Source organism: Chiloscyllium plagiosum, unplaced genomic scaffold (assembly GCF_037043375.1).
Source record: "Chiloscyllium plagiosum isolate Xiang-an unplaced genomic scaffold, Cpla_swu_hap1 HiC_scaffold_8, whole genome shotgun sequence".
In the NCBI taxonomy this organism is placed as follows: domain Eukaryota; kingdom Metazoa; phylum Chordata; class Chondrichthyes; order Orectolobiformes; family Hemiscylliidae; genus Chiloscyllium; species Chiloscyllium plagiosum.
In genome coordinates this window covers 46,311,719-46,328,573 of record NW_028270146.1, presented here as the reverse complement: position 1 = coordinate 46,328,573, position 16,855 = coordinate 46,311,719, and the positions used below count along the sequence as shown (strand labels likewise).

The 16,855-nt window shown below is 42.7% G+C and overlaps 1 protein-coding gene across 10 annotated transcripts in view; it reads left to right on the top strand.

Annotated features, from left to right (window-relative positions):
• The window catches only part of LOC122553527 (echinoderm microtubule-associated protein-like 1), a 291,564-nt gene extending 274,942 nt beyond the window's left edge, over positions 1 to 16,622 (top strand). For all 10 annotated transcript variants that reach the window (XM_043697435.2, XM_043697438.2, XM_087989779.1 and 7 more), the window contains 3 exons: positions 253 to 348; positions 12,928 to 13,058; positions 15,494 to 16,622. In XM_043697435.2, coding sequence (XP_043553370.1) covers positions 253 to 348; positions 12,928 to 13,058; positions 15,494 to 15,619 — 353 coding nt within the window. In that variant the 3' untranslated portion in view covers positions 15,620 to 16,622. The remainder of the gene's footprint in view (positions 1 to 252; positions 349 to 12,927; positions 13,059 to 15,493) is intronic.
• The last annotated feature ends 233 nt before the right edge of the window (positions 16,623 to 16,855 follow it).

Here is a 16,855-nt window from a genome sequence, read left to right as displayed (position 1 = left end):
GAGTTAAAGTTAGTCCTCATGATTTCAGTCTGCATTTAAATGGATTTGTATGATTTGTGCTATAACAGTAAATATTCCCATCATAAGGATAACCTGACGGAAGCATGTTTAGTGTCTTGAATGTCTTGCTTTATGGCTTAAAATGATTCTAGAGTAGCCTGCGGAATACAGAGCAGAGTGATAATATTCGTTACTTACCATTCACTCCAATGTGATTGAATCCTAGAATTTTACTTTGTTTTTCACGGACAGGGATGCCATCAGTCTGCAAGCAAGTGGTGAGTGTTGAGCAGGTCAGGGATGTTGAGTGGGCCACTTATACCTGCACATTAGGATTTCATGTTTTTGGTAAGTATTGTGCTCATTCATCTTTAGTATGAACACTTACAACAACACTGAAACTTTACTGTAGCAACAAATATAAGAATGACTTATGGTTATCTGATATTTTGATACTGTAAAGTGTCTCCTACTCTAGCAATAGTGCTGCCTGGTGTTATGGTGGTACATGCTATCTTGTGCTCTAGTGTTGCTGCCTGATACTTTGAGCCTGCAGATTATAGAATTTATATTAATAGTATCTTATCTGTATTTTATTATATTGATGGGCATTAACAGTGGATTCAATTGTGTTTCAATTGTGTTTGAAACTGTGATGACTGAGTTGGGAAGTGCATCTTTGGAACTCAGTCAAGCATTCATAATCAAATCATCCGACAATTATATCAACAAAGCAGGTGCCTTGATGTCTGTTTCTCAAGACAGTCTCAGAATAAAGGCGTAGCTGAGCTCTGAAACTCATTAATGGTTCGCTCAACAGCTGTCAGTTTACATAGGCTGAAGTAGAGTTAGCATTGATTGAATGACAATTTTATGAGATTAGAAAACGTTATTCTTTCTTTGATCTGTATTTTCAATATCTATATGTTTATTTGGACGATATTGGTGAAGCAGGGTAAAGCTTCTTTATTGAAACTATGAATGACAATGTCTCAGTGAGACATTAATAAGATTGTAAAAGCAGCGGTGTTCTTCAAAGTAGATTTACGAATGGATTTCTTTAATCAGCATTTAAATATTATTATATGGATCATTAATTTTATACATTGTACATACTACTTAAGCAGGCATAGAGATGACATCTGGCCATGGAGACAGCATGGTGCGGGATAAGTGGAGAACACTGGAAGGTCTAACAGCCTTTAGTACATTGGGGCCAATGGGGGTCGTCCAATCTGCTATATCAGCACTCACTTTCCTCTGAGGCTGTACCCGAACATTTAGGAAATTTCTGGATTTGAGCTTCCACCTCATGAGTGACAATCTTGCCCAGTATATGAAACCATCTAAGGTAGACTCGAATTTAGGACATTAAGTGTAAAAATAAAACAATAGGTTACAGGAAACCAAAAGGTCCTGATAAGGTAATGGGGAATGACTGATCAAACATGTACTCAAACTGTTAACATTCATTCCTTGTGATCAATCACAATTACTATTATGAAATCTCACTCTGAGGATCTGATAGAAGTAAGCAAGATACTTTGAACTTCATGTGCTCTTGTGTTTTGTGATGAGGATCCTGATCAGTGGAATGCAGTCAAAGACTGGATTGTGTAATATGAGAAAATAGAGCCACAGGCCCATTGTCCAGACAGGGAGCTCATGACATATATTCCAGTGGCTTCTACTGAATGGAGAAATATGGCAACTGTGTGACTTACAGGAAAAGACACTGGCAAATTGAAATTAGACTCCTGACCTCATACAGCCTTGGTCCAAACATGGCCAAAAGAGTTGAATTCTAGAGGTGAATTCCATTCTGCCTACCCTTGACATCAAGGTCACACTGAGTGTAACTTCAGTGAACTCCGGCAAAACTATTTCAATGGGAATTAGAAGAAAAACTCTCCACAGTCATACCTGGCTCAAAGGAAGATAGTTGTGGTTGCGGGAAGTCAATCATCTCTGTCCAGGACATCACAACAGGAGTTTCTCAGGGTAGTGAACAAGGTCAAAACATTTTCGACAGCTTCATCAATGACCTTCTCTCCATCATAAGGTCAGACGTCAACCTGTTTGCCATTGATTGCACAATGTTCACCGCCATTTGCAACACCTCAGAAACTGAAGCAATCCTTGACAAGGCCTGGGCTGATAAATGGCAAGTAGCATTCATGCCATACAAGTGCCAGGCAGTGAGCATTCCCAAGAAGGGAGAATCTAACTACCATCCATTGCTGAATCTCCCACTATCAATATCCTGGGGTTACCATTGACAAGAAACTGAACTGGACTAGTCATATAAATACTGTGGCTACAAGAGCAGGGCAAAGGCTAGAAATTCTGTGGCAAGTAACTCACCTCCTGATTCCTAACTGTCTCTCTTCCATCTACAAGGCACATATCAGGAATATGATGCAATATTCTCCACCTGTCTGAACAAGAAGCTTAACACTGACCTGGACAAAGCAGCTTGATTGTCTGAAGATAAGATAGTAAGAGAGGTAAAATAAAGGGGACAGTTGGAGTGAGTTTGGAGTTTATTTTGAAGTTCCAGATAAGGGTTAATCAACCTTGTCACATTTATACTGAAGAAGTCCCTTGTAGAGAGCTCTAAGGCTAGAACATGGTGAGATGTTGTGGATTTTGAAGAGTGGCTTGGTAACACAGTTGTTGGAATGGCTTCTCCCACAGCTGGAAATCAAAGCTTAAAATATTTGTTGCTTTTTTTTCGTCACACGTTCAGTTTCGGCCATTTGACATAAAACCTGCGTTTCTGCAAAGCAATATTTTTCAAATATAAGTACTTCTGAAAATATCTAAAGAGGCAGGAAATGTGGAAGAAAATCTATGGAAAACAAACAAATGCAATGATGGCCTTAATGAACTTTAAGGATATTGTAATTATGGTGAGATCTGCTATGCTGCAAATAGGTTGTGCTCAGTTAAAGGGGGATGGCATAATACTTTATTGGAATCATATACAACGCTTTCAGACATCTTCATGATACATGTTGATGATTTCTTAATGGATTATAATTACTGTGGAATTTATAATATCTATTACTTATAAGATAAATCCAATTTTAAAGCAATAATCTTATTAAGAGAGTGTTACTGCCATACTTTTTAATCTACTAGGCTATCACAGAGCTATAGTTATAAGGTTATAACTAGAAAAAAATGGAGTACTTAGAAGCTTGACTGGTCAGGTGAACTGTATATTTTGACTCGACAGGATACCAGTTCCAACTACTGGAATAATGTAAGACAATGATATCGTCTAAAGCAGAGACTGCTAAAGGGCAAATGAAGCATTAAAAATTACATCTGGATGAATACATATTTACATTCATGTCCTTAGGTGAACATAAAGCAAAACATTTTTAGCTGATTGTTCTAAAGAGTGTGCTACTGCAGCTATTTTCCATAATTTCTCTAATGGATGAGAAAGGGAAATTTTGGGGAACTAAGAAAATAAAGAAAACATTGTTAAAAGTAATTACGGATAGGAGTAATGATAGTGCAGAAATTAAGTGTCTAAACTGGGTGAAGGCCAACTCAGTGTCATTAGACAGGATCTGGCAAACGTAGACTGGGAGCAGCTACTTGCAAGTAGGTCTCCATTTGAATAGTGAGAGTCTTTTAAAAGTAGTACAATAAGAATTCACAACCAACATGTTCTTCTAAGAGTGTAGGGCAAGGGCAGCACATCCACGGAACCCTGGATATCAGGGATATCGAGAGTTTGATAAAGAAAAAGAAGGAAGCATATGTCACATCAAAAACATGGAAGGACCTTCAAAAGTATAGAGAGTGTAGGAGGTTGCTTGAAAAGGAAATTAGGAGGGCAAAGAGGGTTCAGAAAATATCTTTGGCAGATGGGATCAAGAAAAACACCATGGTTTTTTATGAATATTTTAAGAGGAAGAGGATTACCAGGGAAAGGGTGGGACCTATTAGAGACCAGAGGGGTAACCAGTGCATGGAGCCTCAGGAAGGTGAGGTCTTAAACAAATATTTCTCATCTGTATTCACAAATGAGTGACATTGTAGCTGCGATATGAGATTGTTGAATATGTTAAGATTAATAAGAAGGAGGTATTCGGTATTTTAATGGACATACAGTTGCACAAATCGCTAGGGCCTGATGAGCTGTATCCCAGGATGCTATGGGAGGCAAGGGAAGTGTTTGCTGGCGCCGTGCTGGCCACAGATGAAGTGCCAGATGATTGGCTTGAAAGAATTAACTTGGCACCTCTGGCTCAAAGGCTCTCTTTAAAAATAAGGACAAAATACACCTCTCAAAGCCATATAATTGTCACATAATGTGGTTGAAAATGTGTTGCTGGAAAAGCGCAGCAGGTCAGGCAGCATCCAAGGAGCACGAGAATCGATGTTTCAGGCATGAGCTCTTCTTCAGGAATGAGGAGAGTGTGTCCAGCAGGCTAAGATAAAAGGTAGGGAGGAGGGACTTGGAGGAGGGGCGTTGGAAATGCGATAGGTGGAAGGAGGTTAAGGTGTGAGTGATAAGCCGGAGTAGGGGTGGGGGTGGAGAGGTCGGGAAGAAGATTGCAGGTTAGGAAGGTGGTGCTGAGTTTGAGGGTTGGGACTGAGACAAGGTGAGGGGAGGGGAAATGAGGAAACTGGAGAAATCTGAGTTCATCCCTTGTAGTTGGAGGGTTCCTAGGCGGAAGATGAGGCGCTCTTCCTCCAGCCGTCGTGTTGCTATGGTCTGGCGATGGAGGAGTCCAAGGACCTGCATGTCCTTGGTGGAGTGAGAGGGGGAGTTGAAGTGTTGAGCCACGGGGTGGTTGGGTTGGTTGGTCCGGGTGTCCCAGAGGTGTTCTCTGAAACGTTCCGCAAGTAGGCGGCCTGTCTCCCCAATATAGAGGAGGCCACATCAGGTGCAGCGGATGCAGTAAATGATGTGTGTGGAGGTGCAGGTGAATTTGTGGCGGATATGGAAGGATCCCTTGGGGCCTTGGAGGGAAGTAAGGGGGGAGGTGTGGGCGCAAGTTTTGCATTTCTGGTGGTTGCAGGGGAAGGTGCCGGGAGTGGAGAGGGGTATAGACCTGACGAGGGAGTCACGGAGGGAGTGGACTTTTCGGAACGTTGATAGGGGAGGGGAGGGAAATATATCTCTGGTGGTGGGGTCCATTTGGAGGTGGCGGAAATGACGACAGATGAAACGATGTATATGGAAATTGGTGGGGTGGTAGGTGAGGACCAGTGGGGTTCTGGCCTGGTGGCGATTGGAGGGGCGGGGCTCAAGGGCGGAGGAGCTGGAAGTGGAGGAGATGCAGTGGAGGGCATCGTCGATCACGTCTGGGGGGAAATTGCGGTCTTTGAAGAAGGAGGCCATCTGGGTTGTATGATATTGGAACTGGTCCTCCTGGGAGCAGATGCGGCGGAGACGAAGGAATTGGGAACATAATGTGGTCCCTTTGTTCAGGAAGGGCAGCAGGGAGAGGCCAGGTAATTATAGACCAGTTAGTCTGATGTCAGTGGTGGGGAAGTTATTGGAAAAGATTCTGAAGGACAGGATTAATCAATCCTTGGAAAGGGAGTGATTGATCAGGGACACTCAGCACTTATTTAGTAGGAAGTGATGTTGTCTGACTAATTTAATTGAGGTTTTTGAAAAAGTGACTGAATATATTGATAAAGGTAATGCAGTTGACGTGGTGTGCATGGACTTCAGTAAGGCCTTTGACAGGGTTCACACAGAAGGCCAGTTCAGAAGGTAAGAGCTAATGGGATCTAAAGCAAATTGGCAAATACGGTCCAGAATTGTCTTGCAGATAGAAGGTAAAGAGTGATGTGGAATGTTGTTTTTATAATTGGAAGGCTGCGATTAGCAGTGTGCCACAAGGATCAGTGCTGGCACCTTTGCTATTTATGTACCTTAGTGTCTAGGATGTGAATATAATGGTATAATTAGTAAATTTGCAGAAGACATGAAAATTGGTGGTTTATTGATAATTAGGAGGATGATCTCAGGCTACGGTCTGATATTGATTAGCTGGTAAATTGGGCAAAGCAATGGCAAATAGAATTTAATCCTGATAAGTGCAAGGTGATGTATTTTGGGAGATCTAATCAGGGAAGATATACAAATGAATGGTAGGTTCGTAGGGAGTACTGAGGAACAAAGGGACCTGTGTGTACATGTCCATAGATCCCTGAAGGTGCCAGCACAGGTAGACCGGATGGTGAAGAAGGTATATGAGGTACTTGCCTGGGGTGTAGAGTATAGGAGCAAGGCCATCTTGTCACAACTCACATTGATTAGATCTCTGTGTGCTGTCCTGGTCGCCACACTTTTGGAAGGATGTGATTGCACTGGAGAGGGTGCAGAGAGGATATTCACTAGGATGTTACCTGGGGTGAAAAGTGTCAGTTATGAGGAGAGACTGGATGAGCTGGGTTTGTTTTCCTTGGAGCAGAGAAGGAGGATCTGGTGAGGTTTACAAAATTATGAAAGGCATAGCCGGGGTAGATTATGAGAATCTCTACCCCAGGGCAGATGTGTCTAAGACCAGAGGGCATATGTTTAAGGTGAGGAGCAAGTGGTTTAGCAGAGATATGAGAAAAGATTCTTTCACCCAGGGGACAGCACAGTGGCTCAGTGGTTAGCACTGTTGCCTCATAGCGCCAAAGACCTGGGTTCAATTCCAGCCATGGGCGACTGTCTGTTTGCACGTTCTCCTCATGTCTGCGGGGTTTCTTCCCACAATCTAAAGATGTGCCAGTTCGCTAAATTGGCCATGATAGTATTCAGGGATATGTAGGTTAGGTGCATTAGTCAGGAGTTAATATACAGTAAGGGATTGGGTCTGGGTGGGTTACTCATTAGAGGGTCAGTGTGGACTTGTTGGGCTGTAGGGATTCTAATTTCAAAGGGTGAAATATGCTACCTGAGAGGGTGGTAGAGGCAGATACTCTTGCAAAATTTAAGAAGCATCTGGATGAATACTTAAAATGCCAAGTCCGCTGGGAGATCCAAGATGGCGGCAATCCAGTAGGTCTGCCCTGCTAAGCTCTGCCCAGAAACCCAGACAAAGTAGTGCCTTTTTACCCATTGTGGTGTAAATCGCTGGTTTTAAGCCCCTAGAACTGTTATTTATTAGTTTCAGTGCTTTTTTTAAAGAAACAAAAATGACTAAGGGAAAAGGACCACGAGGATCACAACGAGTATGGCACTCTCCTGCAATACCGGACAAGCCCGTGGCCTCTGTGAACGTTCCTGGGGTCTTACCTGTGGAGCAGAGCCTGGTCTCGGAGTTCATGAAACTCGGAGTGAAGATCGATTCAGCGATAGAGGAGACCTGGACCAGGCTGGAACCAATCTTGGCCATGCTGCAGAAGCATGACCAGGAGATCCAGCATGGAGTCAGAGCAGCGGGCTACAGCTTCCAAAACCATGGAGGGCCGGGTCCAGACCTTGGAGCGACAGGTACGGGCCTTAGTCAAGCAGTTTGACAACTTCAAAAGTCACTGCGAGTGGAAAGAGGGAGACCAGCTGATCAGCTTCTTGGAGGAATGGCTCTTGCAGTTTTTGAAGATGGACGTCGAGGCGGACGGGGTGCAGGTCGAGTGGGCCCACCGGGTCGCAGTGCACAGGCCCGGGTTGGACCAGCGTCCCCACCTGGTCCTACTGCTACTCCAGCATTATAGAGAATAGGAAATGATGCTGGAAGCTGTTAGAGCACTGGGGAAGGATCCACAGGCTCAAGTATATAAAGAATCAAGAATTATGTTCTTTAAAGACTTTTTTGCAGCCGTGCTCTAAGAGGAAGGCCTTTGATGAGGCAAAACAGAGGCTGAGGGACTTGAATATTTAGTTCTCTGTAAGATATCTGGCAATATTACGTTTCAGCCACGGAGGGTTCATGTTTAATTTTGACTCACCGGAAAAGACTTCCTGGACAACTGAAAATAAACTGGTGGCTCAAATAATATGGACAATTGTGTTCACTTTGTTTTCTCTGTAGTTTGCCTGGTTTACCTGGTTTTGTCTTTTTAATATGTGAGGGTCTTCCCTTTTACTTCTTTCTCTCTCCTCTCCCTTCTTTCTCCCCTCCCATTATCCTTTGTTTTTCTATCATTCCCTTTTTGTTTCTCTCTTTGTTTAGTACCGTGTGGGGGGGGTTCATTCATTATTAATAAAACTGCCTAGAGTCGAAGTATGGATGGGTTGAACGTCCACTTTTGATTTTCTTGTTGTAAGATGTGTGTGACTTTTATATATTTTGTTCTTTTTGGGTTTGGGGTGTGGCTTCAGTGAGAAAGAGCCATGGAGAGGTTAGTGAGTAGTGTGGGTGCCCCCTGTGGGCAAGTCTCCTTTTATTTGTGTTATATGTTGGTTCATTGTAGAAGGAGTTGTTAAAAGTTTTGATTTGGTAGTTTTTGTAGTTGTATTTTCAAGTTTATATGAACTGTTTACTGTTTTCACTCAGCACGCTATAAATGAGGTTCTTCCTCCCAGAGGGGTCACAGACTGTGTCGGATGGCTATGGCTAATTGCTGGTTTGAATGGTGCACCTGGAACATTAAGGGGAGTCATTCACCGATTAAGAGAAAAATGCTTTCAAGCCTTAGAAAGGAAAGGGTCGATGTAGCCTTGCTGCAAGAAACACATCTAACCGATAAGGAGCACTTAAAGTTACAGCAGGGAGGGTTCGGCCAGGTGATTCTTTTCATCCTTTAGTTCGAAAAGGTGGAGGAGTAGCTATACCCATTCAGAAGAATCTACCATTTCTGTTGTTAGACCAAATTAAGGATGAATGTGGGCGCTTTCTGATCCTTAAAGCTTTAATACATAGAGAGAAGTATGGGGTTTTGAATGTATATTGTCCTCTGGCACACCCCCCTCAAATTCTTAATGAATGCACTCTCCAGGCTGATGGTCCTTGGAGTGCGTCATGCAATTATAGAGAAAGACCTTTACCAACTTATGGACCCCAAGGTGGATAGGATGCCTAGGGATCTCACGGGTGTGTTCCCGCAATCCAGGCAGCTGGTGGACCTCAACAGGGAGCGGCACGGTGGCACAGTGGTTAGCACTGCTGCCTCGCAGCGCCAGAGACCCGGGTTCAATTCCCAACTCAGGCGACTGACTGTGTGGAGTTTGCACGTTCTCCTCGTGTCTGCGTGGGTTTCCTCCGGGTGCTCCGGTTTCCTCCCACAGTCCAAAGATGTGCAAGTCAGGTGAATTGGCCATGCTAAATTGCCCGTAGTGTTAGGTAAAGGGGTAAATGTAGGGGTATGGGTGGGTTACGCTTCGGCGGGTCGGTGTGGACTTGTTGGGCCGAAGGGCCTGTTTCCACACTGTAAGTAATCTAATGTAAGTAATCTAATCTAATGTAAGGGAGCTGGGGTTGGTGAATGAGTGGAAATGTCTTCACCCTGAGGGTAAGGACTTCACCTTTTTTTCTAACCCACACAAGTGCTACACTAGGATTGATATATTTTTTGCCCCATCGGCCTTTTTGAACTCGGTGCTGTCCTGTAGAATTGGGAACATAGCCATTTCCGATCATGCAGCAGTGTACATGGAGGTTAAGGCCAGTGACGATGGGACAGGCTTGCAGCATTGGTGTATGGATCCTTTCCTCCTGAAAGATAACAACTTCATTGAGTATTTTTTGTGAGAATTTAAAAATTTTCTGGGTCATTAATTAGTTTACGATCAGTAATCCGTCGGTGCTCTGGCAAACTGCCAAGGACTATGCAAGGGGCTTGCCTATTTCTTATTCGGCAACCCGGAAGTGTAAGAGGGGAGAGCAGCAACGTTTGCTCGAGGCTCGGCTGAAGGCATCTGAGACTGCATACTTTGACAGACCGTCTGTAACTAAGATGCAGTGGATTACAGTCCTTTAGGGTGCTCTGAATGCTGCATTCACCTAGACAGCAAAGAGGGAGACTTCCTTTGTGAAACAGAGGTTATTCAAGTATGGTAATAAACTGGGTAGGTATTTGGCGTATTTGGCCAGAAGGAAGAGTACCCCCTATCCATCACATCCATTAGAGAGGGTTCTGGTACTATCACCTGCAATCCCAAAAAGATTAATGCAGCATTCAGGATGTTCTACTCTGGGTTGTACCGGTCGGAGTGCTGTGAGGGCAGATTGGCGAAGATGAAGTACTTTTTTAAGACCTTGGATCTCCCAGGTGTAACTTCAGAGCAGGCATCTCTTTTGAATGTCCCTCTGATAATCCAAGAGATACAGGAGGCGGTGAGGCAGCTCCAGAGTGGTAAGGCGCCCGGCCCAGATGGATTTCTGAATGAGTTTTATAAGAAGTTTATAGACGTCTGGCCGATCCACTTACTCGTACAATCAGGACTGTCTCCCATCCTCTCTGAGTGAAGCAAATATTTCTCTTATTCTCAAGAGAGGGAAAGCCCCAGAGGATTGCACTTCGTATAGACCCATATCATTATTAAACGTGGACTTTAACATTTTGTCAAAAATGTTGGCGTTGAGGCTGGAGAAGGTCGTGCCCTTCATTGTAAATACCTACCTAGACAGGTTTATTAGGGATCGCAGATCCTCTAATAGTATTAGGAGAGTGCTAAATATGACTTATGTGTGCCAGCAAGGGTGTTTCCAGGCTTGGTAGTCTCCCTGGATGCAGAGAAAATATTTGACTGGGTGGACTGGCCGTGCCTCTTTTATGTGCTGGAATGGATTGGCCTTGGAGGGGTCTTTGCCAGGTGGGTGGCAGTGTTATATAGTGAAGTATAGACAAGCACTATAAGACTTAACAGTTGGCTTATCCCTTTTATCTGGTGTCACAGGCGGTCTCTTATTATGCTTGCCAAATTGCATCTTCCGCAGGGGATAGGGAGTGTGGATTTTCCAGACTTTAAGAAATAACTAAGTTCCCTGCTGTTCTATGTGGCTGATTGGGCTGGCCAGGATCTGCGGTCAATCTGGCTGGACATCGAGGCCTCCCAGGCGAAATGTCCCCTCATTAATCTAATGTTCATGGACAAGATGAGGACTGTAATAGACCACTGCAGAAACTCGATTGCCCTTAACACGGTTAAAGCATAGAGAATGATGCGACAAAGTGAGGGCAATTTACAAAAAAACTTCCCCTTTTACTTCAATAGTAGGATTGGTAGGATTCTGGCCGGGAGCGATAGATTCTGGCTTTCGGCTCTGGGAGTCCAGAGGAATTTCCTGTTTGGGAGATTTATTTGATGGGGAGGTCATGATGTCCTTCAAACAGCTGAGCTATTTAGGAGGGACCTCTTTCAGATTAGGGACTTTATGCAGAAAAAAAACTACATTAATGGTTAGTCCCTGTAAGTCAGATATGAAGAGGAGAGTGCTTCAGTCCACGGGCACTCTCTTGGTCAGCACCCTCTATCATTTATTAGGAGGTCGTGTCTCACGGGACATCAAGCGGTTGTGTGGAATCTATGCTCAGGATTTGGGGATGGAGATCTCACCAGAGGAGTGGGAGGGTATTTGTGAGAACATAAGGAAGATTTTGATTTGCAATAGGACACAGGCTATGCAGTTGAAGATACTCCACAGGGTTTATTTGGCACTGGAGCGGTTTGTGAAATTTAAAACAGGAGCGTCCCCAATGTGCCCAAAATGTTAAATAGATGTTGGTACTCTTACTCATTGCTTGTGGTCATGACGCAAGCTTCGTAGGTATTGGGGCACTTTAGTGAGTGTTCTGGAATGGGTCCTGGGAACCGAGGTCAAAGTAGATCTGGTGTCCCTCCTCGTGGGTTTGTCAAATCTCCCCTCTTTGGACGCGCATGGGAAGAAACTGTTTAATATTCTTTCATTTTGTGCAAGGAAGAACATTCTGAAGAGCTGGGTATCGGAAAATCCCCCAGGACTCTCGGTGTAGGTTACTCATGGAGTACGTCTCCCTGGATTTCCTTACAAGTATGGTGCACCAGAAAACTGAACTTTTTTATCGGATGTGGGGCCCTTTTTGAACTATATAGATGTGGACTTATTGGCTATATTGGTTAAGGCCTTTGTGTAGCTGTAAGGGCTGTGTCTGGTGACCTGGGGACCCTGGGAAGAAGAATTCTAAACAAATAAGGGAATGCCAATTGATGGTCTCGGTGATAGGGAGCTTTGGTGGGATTACACTGAGTGTTACAATGTAACGTAATTTAATGTAATTTGCCTTGGTTCAATTCGGTTTAATTTAATTCCTTTGTGTTTTGATTTAGTTATTTATTGAGTTGTAGTTTGTGTAGAGTTTTTTTCCTCTCAGATTGTTTGTGGTGTAGAGTAGTAGTTTGTTTACTGTTATTGATGTTACATTGCAAGGTTGTTCTATTATTTTGTAGTAATTTTATACTTTTGTAAAAAGTTCAAAATCTTTTTCTCAATAAAAATATTTATTTAAAAAAATGCCAAGTCCAGGTAAATGTGATGGAAAACTCTCCACTGACCTGAATGTGTAGAGCTCCAACACTGAAGAAGCTCAACACTATCCAGGACAATGCAGCTCATTTCATCAGCCCATTCACCAATTTAAACATTCAGTCCCCCATCACCAACTTCGAGTGTATTCTATCTATTGGATGTGCTGCAATAACTCACTAAGGCTTTTTAGATTGCACTTTCCAAATCTGCAATCTCAGCCACCTCAAAGAACAAGAGCAGCAAGCACATGGACACACCACTACCTGCAGGTCTGCTCCAAGCCATGCAATGTCCTGACTTGCAGCTATGTCGCTATTCCTTCACTGTTGCTGGATCACAATTCCAAAACAGTGGATGTACCTCTACCAGATGGAATGCAGTGGTTCCAGAGGCTGCTTGCCACCATCTTCTCAAGGGCAATGAGGCATGGGCAACAAATACAGTTTTAGAAGTCTAAGACAGAAGAGTCCTAAATTTGTAACCACCATCTACTGCACCTTGTGTGTTGCAGGAGTCTGGCCTGAAGGATCAGATGGAACTGACATCAATGCTGTGTGTAGATCCAACGATAAAAAACTTTTGTCTACAGGTGATGACTTTGGCAAAGTGCATCTGTTTTCATGTCCATGTTCACAAGCCAGGGTATGACTTTACTTTTACTAAATTCTTCATATTAATGTTGAACTTAAGTTTTTGAAGAAAAACAACATTTCTTCTCTGCTTTAGGTTGTTTTCCTTATTATCCATTCATATTTTCAGGGTCAACCTAAGTGATGTGCTCCCAGGACTCTAGATATTAGATGTCTGCAATCGAATGTAATGTTGTCAGACTCTATAAGATCTGGTTGGGAGTTTGTGCTCCATCTGCTCCATTAATTTCCAGTGGAGAACTGAATCTATTGTTGTCTAATAAAACAGCAATCAGGAAAGTGTTGTATTGGCTTCAGCAGCCTAAGTCATGAATCTGCAGTCATTTAACAAAATGAGTGAATAAAGGCCAAAAGCCAATACAGCAAGAAATTGTGGGTCAGCCAGAAGCATTGCCATACAATGGGCTATGCTGGCCATGTGTCACTTCAGCCATATCTCTAGTGCTTGCATAGCAATTAGATATGGAATCTCTGGTGTCAACTCAGTCTGTGGGATTCATTGTTCAATCTGACCTTCCCGAGCCCAATAAGTGTCCAGTCAACATTCAAAGTTGCAAGTTATTCAATGAGTCTTGAATGAACCTAAGGAGTGGTGACACCTGGTGGTAGGTAAATCACATTCTGTTTGGGCCCTCTTACTATTTAAGAGATAGCTGGATGATTTGCCCTTAACTGACATATAGGCATACCTTGAAATGACGGAGCCTTGGCTTAATTAAGTACCTGCTATTTTGTGGGCTGTTTAATTGGAGCAATGGGGAAAGACTCGTAGATTATGGGGTCTAAATGTTTTACCAATTTATACAACTCTTTAGCGTGCAAAATCTGATCTTCTCTTTTTTACATTTCTTCCTGTGTCTTGTGCATTGCTGTTTATCCTTATTCTTGCATCAGAAGATTCAGAAATTTAAGCTTCATTGTATATATTAATATATTTTACACATCATTTCAAAGAGTTTCAAACCCCTTTACAGCTGAGACAGCTGAGTATTTCACTGAAATGAGCACTGTAGATTTAAAAGGGAATATTTTCATGGATCAGATGGTGTGGCCCTTTAGAATTCATAAAATGGCTCTCCCAGTATTGATTCCTGAAGTAGGGCTCATGCCTGAAACGTCGATTGTCCTGCTCCTTGGATGCTGCCTGACCTGCTGCGCTTTTCCAGCAACACATTTTCAGCTCTACCAGTATTGAGTACTTTTTATCTTAGCCTGCTTGGCACACCTTCCTCATTCCTGAAGAAGGGCTTATGCCCGAAACGTCGATTCTCCTGCTCCTTGGATGCTGCCTGACCTGCTGCGCTTTTCCAGCAACACATTTTTCAGCTCTTATCTCCAGCATCTGCAGTCCTCACTTTCTCTTACTGGATATCTAACACTAAAGTAGGATTCAGATAAAATGATACAGGTAGCTTAGAAAAGTTCCAGATATAAAAGAAAGACCACAAAGGTCTGTCATAGTTAGAGTCATAGAGCTGTACAGCATGGAAACAGACTCTTCGGTCCAATTGTCCATGCTGACCAGATATTCTAAATTAATCCAGTCCCATTTGCCAGGATTTAATCCATATCCCTCTAAACCTTTCCTATTCATGTACCTATCCAGATGCCTTTTAAATGTTGTAATTGTACAAGCCTCCACCCCTTCCTCTGGCAGCTCATTCATACATGCACCAATCACTGCATGAAAAAGTTGCCCCTTAGGTCCCTTTTAAATCATTCCCCTCTGACCTTAAATCTATGCCCTCTGGTTTTGGACTTCACTACCCTGGGGAAAAGACCTTAGCTTTTCATCCTATGTATACCCCTCATGATGTTATAACCATCCACAAGGTCACCCGTCATCCTCTGTCATTCTAGGTAAACTAGCCCCAGCTGATTCAGCTTCTCCCTCTAGCTCACAACGTCCAAACCCGGCAACATCCTTGTAAATCTTTTATGAATCCTTTCAAGTTTCACAACATCCTTCCTATAGCAGCGAGACCAGAATTGTACGCAGTATTCCAAAAGTGGCCTAATTAATGTCCTCCTTAGATGGAATAATTCGAGAAAAGTTTGTAATGTATAAAACCTAAATATAATACTAGTTTCCAAACTGTGGACACATGTTATATGAGTAGATAACATCTAGTATCATGTGAGTAAGCTGCCAGGAATTCGGCCACCCAGTGTTGGTGACCCGAAGGGTGGATAGTTTCCTGGTTATGGTGTGGGCAAGGTTGTAGTTGGTGGCAGTTGAATTCCTTCATAGTGAATTAGCAAAAGCTGCACTTGTTTGATATCTGTCCCTTCAGCATTCAAGTAAGCTCAGGTCTCCATTTGTCTCACAACTTTTTGATGCAGGAGAGTTATAATTTTATTTTTCTTGCAACATTAATTCACAGTTAACTGATCAAACATATCAATATTCTTCTTTTAACCTTGCAGGCTCCGAGCCACACATATGGAGGACACAGCAGTCATGTAACCAGTGTAAACTTTCTGCACGACGACAGTCAGCTGATCTCCACTGGAGGGAAGGACATGAGTGTCATGCAATGGAAGGTCATTTAAACTGGCCTCCTGCCATGAAATTTGCTTGGTTGTCACAGCAAATATTACACATGGGATGATTTTTTGCCAGAAGTTTAAACTGCAACAAAAAAGCAAGAGAAGTTCCTGCACTTTTACAGGCCATGATTTGGCATTTCTGTTAAATGTCAAAAGATTTTATTTAAACCTCAGGAAAATCATGCCTCTGCAAGGTTACTGGTGCATTGTGTGTGGTACATGATTGTTTAACAGTTCTGACAGTCACTTCAGAAAATAGACTTGCTCCTGGTTTCTACAGGCTTCAATATGTTTCTCTGTGGTGAAGTGAGGGTAATGTACAGTATTGTTTATATGTTTACCCTAACAAAATATCTGTAAACACAACCTATAATTTTGTGAAGTTAAAATAAGCTTTAATGAACTGTTTACCATCAATACTGTATGCACTAAATTCCTTGTATTGACACAAGCTTTGTGTATAATGTGTCTTAAATTTATGTCGCAGTCTGTTTTGTATCTGATTGTCAATCTGTTCCTGAAGCATGGTGAGAGTTGACTTCCAGTTGTCACGATGGTGGAAGCTGCTGCATATTTTCTTCCCCCTTCCCTTGAAAGGAGCTGTTGTCTTGAGGACAGTTACAATTTAACTGCAGAACCACTGACTAATGCACTCTAAGCCTGCAGAGGCAGTTCACAGAGAGAAAAAGCCTGCACATCTATGACTGTGCAACTTCTACTCCATCTCTATCCGCCACCCCCCGCCCCCAACCCAGCAATATGGTGTATGCATAGATATTTTCCCATTGTAAACAAAGCCGTCTCCTTGTGAGGACAAAAAGAGGAAAGGTATTAGGTAGGGCTGGTGATATAGCTCGCACTTTCAGCAAAGTTGAAATATGCGGTTTACATTTGGAATGTATGTAGAGATTTTTAAAAATGAAAGTTATTGGTACATTCTTTAACATTAAGGTTCAAAGACTTGTTTTGTGACTGACCGTCAATAAATTAAAGTTGCTGAAAGGTATCAATGTGAATAGGTGTCTGTGCACTTTTTCCCCATCTCTGACCTATTTGAGATCAACAATGTTAAAAATGTATTCTGGACAAAACATATATTGCTTTAATGTAGCCATATTTTGGAAAGAACATAAACAAATAGAAATGCAACACAGTTCAAATTGTATATTTATATCCAGTTTTTATAAATGTGAAACCTGACTCCATGTACTTTTGTCAAAGGATGGTATATAAATGAAG